This window comes from Eurypyga helias, unplaced genomic scaffold, assembly GCF_000690775.1.
Source record: "Eurypyga helias isolate BGI_N326 unplaced genomic scaffold, ASM69077v1 scaffold28301, whole genome shotgun sequence".
NCBI lineage: Eukaryota > Metazoa > Chordata > Aves > Eurypygiformes > Eurypygidae > Eurypyga > Eurypyga helias.
The window spans coordinates 1-658 of record NW_010233170.1 but is presented as its reverse complement, the minus strand read 5'-3'; the positions used below and the strand labels follow the sequence as shown (position 1 = coordinate 658).

The window sequence follows — 658 nt, the reverse complement described above, 5'->3', positions numbered from 1 at the left end:
GCGGCAGCCGTGGCGCTCGTTAGCGGGGTGCATGCTTCATCTTGTCCCCTGTCACTGGTGGGGTGCAGGGAGGATGTCGATGGGAAGCGGGAAGCCCCCCCCCAGACGGAAAATTGCAGGTTTAGGGCGTCTCTGGCACACGCACGGCATCTGAGCTCACGGTGGCTCTGCCGAGACCCCCCGTACTGGTAATCCCAGCTGAGGGAGACTGGGAGGGGACAAGGGACCCAGACGAAGGGCAGCAGCGCAGAGTCCAGCGGGGCAGAGCCACCGGCCGCCCACGCTACTGGCAGTGGCACCTGGCCAGGTGACAACACGCCCCGCCACCCCAGCTCCCCCCTGGGTCTGAGAAAAGCAAGTGGCAGCAGAGAGATGGAAAGGAGAGGGTCCAGCCCATCACCCTGGCAGCAAGGCACGGGGATGAGGGCTTTGCGCAGCCGACGGGCAGCAGGAAGGGGAGAAGCTGCTCACTTTTAGCCCTGCCTGGAAGCTGGGTGGGTCTGGCAGCGCTTGGGTCCACACCTAAAACGTCAGGAGGGTCCATGGGATTTCCCAAGTACAGCCTGTGTGGAGAGAGGAGAGCACCCAGGGGTCAGTGGGGGCCGTGCAGGACCCCTTGCTCCCACACCGCGTCCCTTGGGACAGCCCACAGCCCCTC

The 658-nt window shown here is 65.2% G+C and overlaps 1 protein-coding gene across 1 annotated transcript in view; it reads right to left on the bottom strand.

Annotated features, from left to right (window-relative positions):
* Positions 1 to 563, bottom strand: part of LOC104517107 (activated CDC42 kinase 1-like) — a gene marked incomplete at its 5' end in the record, with an annotated part of 3,227 nt that extends 2,664 nt beyond the window's left edge. The window contains one exon of the mRNA XM_010161665.1: positions 472 to 563. Within this exon, the coding sequence (XP_010159967.1) occupies positions 472 to 563 (92 nt within the window). The remainder of the gene's footprint in view (positions 1 to 471) is intronic.
* Between the last annotated feature and the right edge of the window lie 95 nt (positions 564 to 658).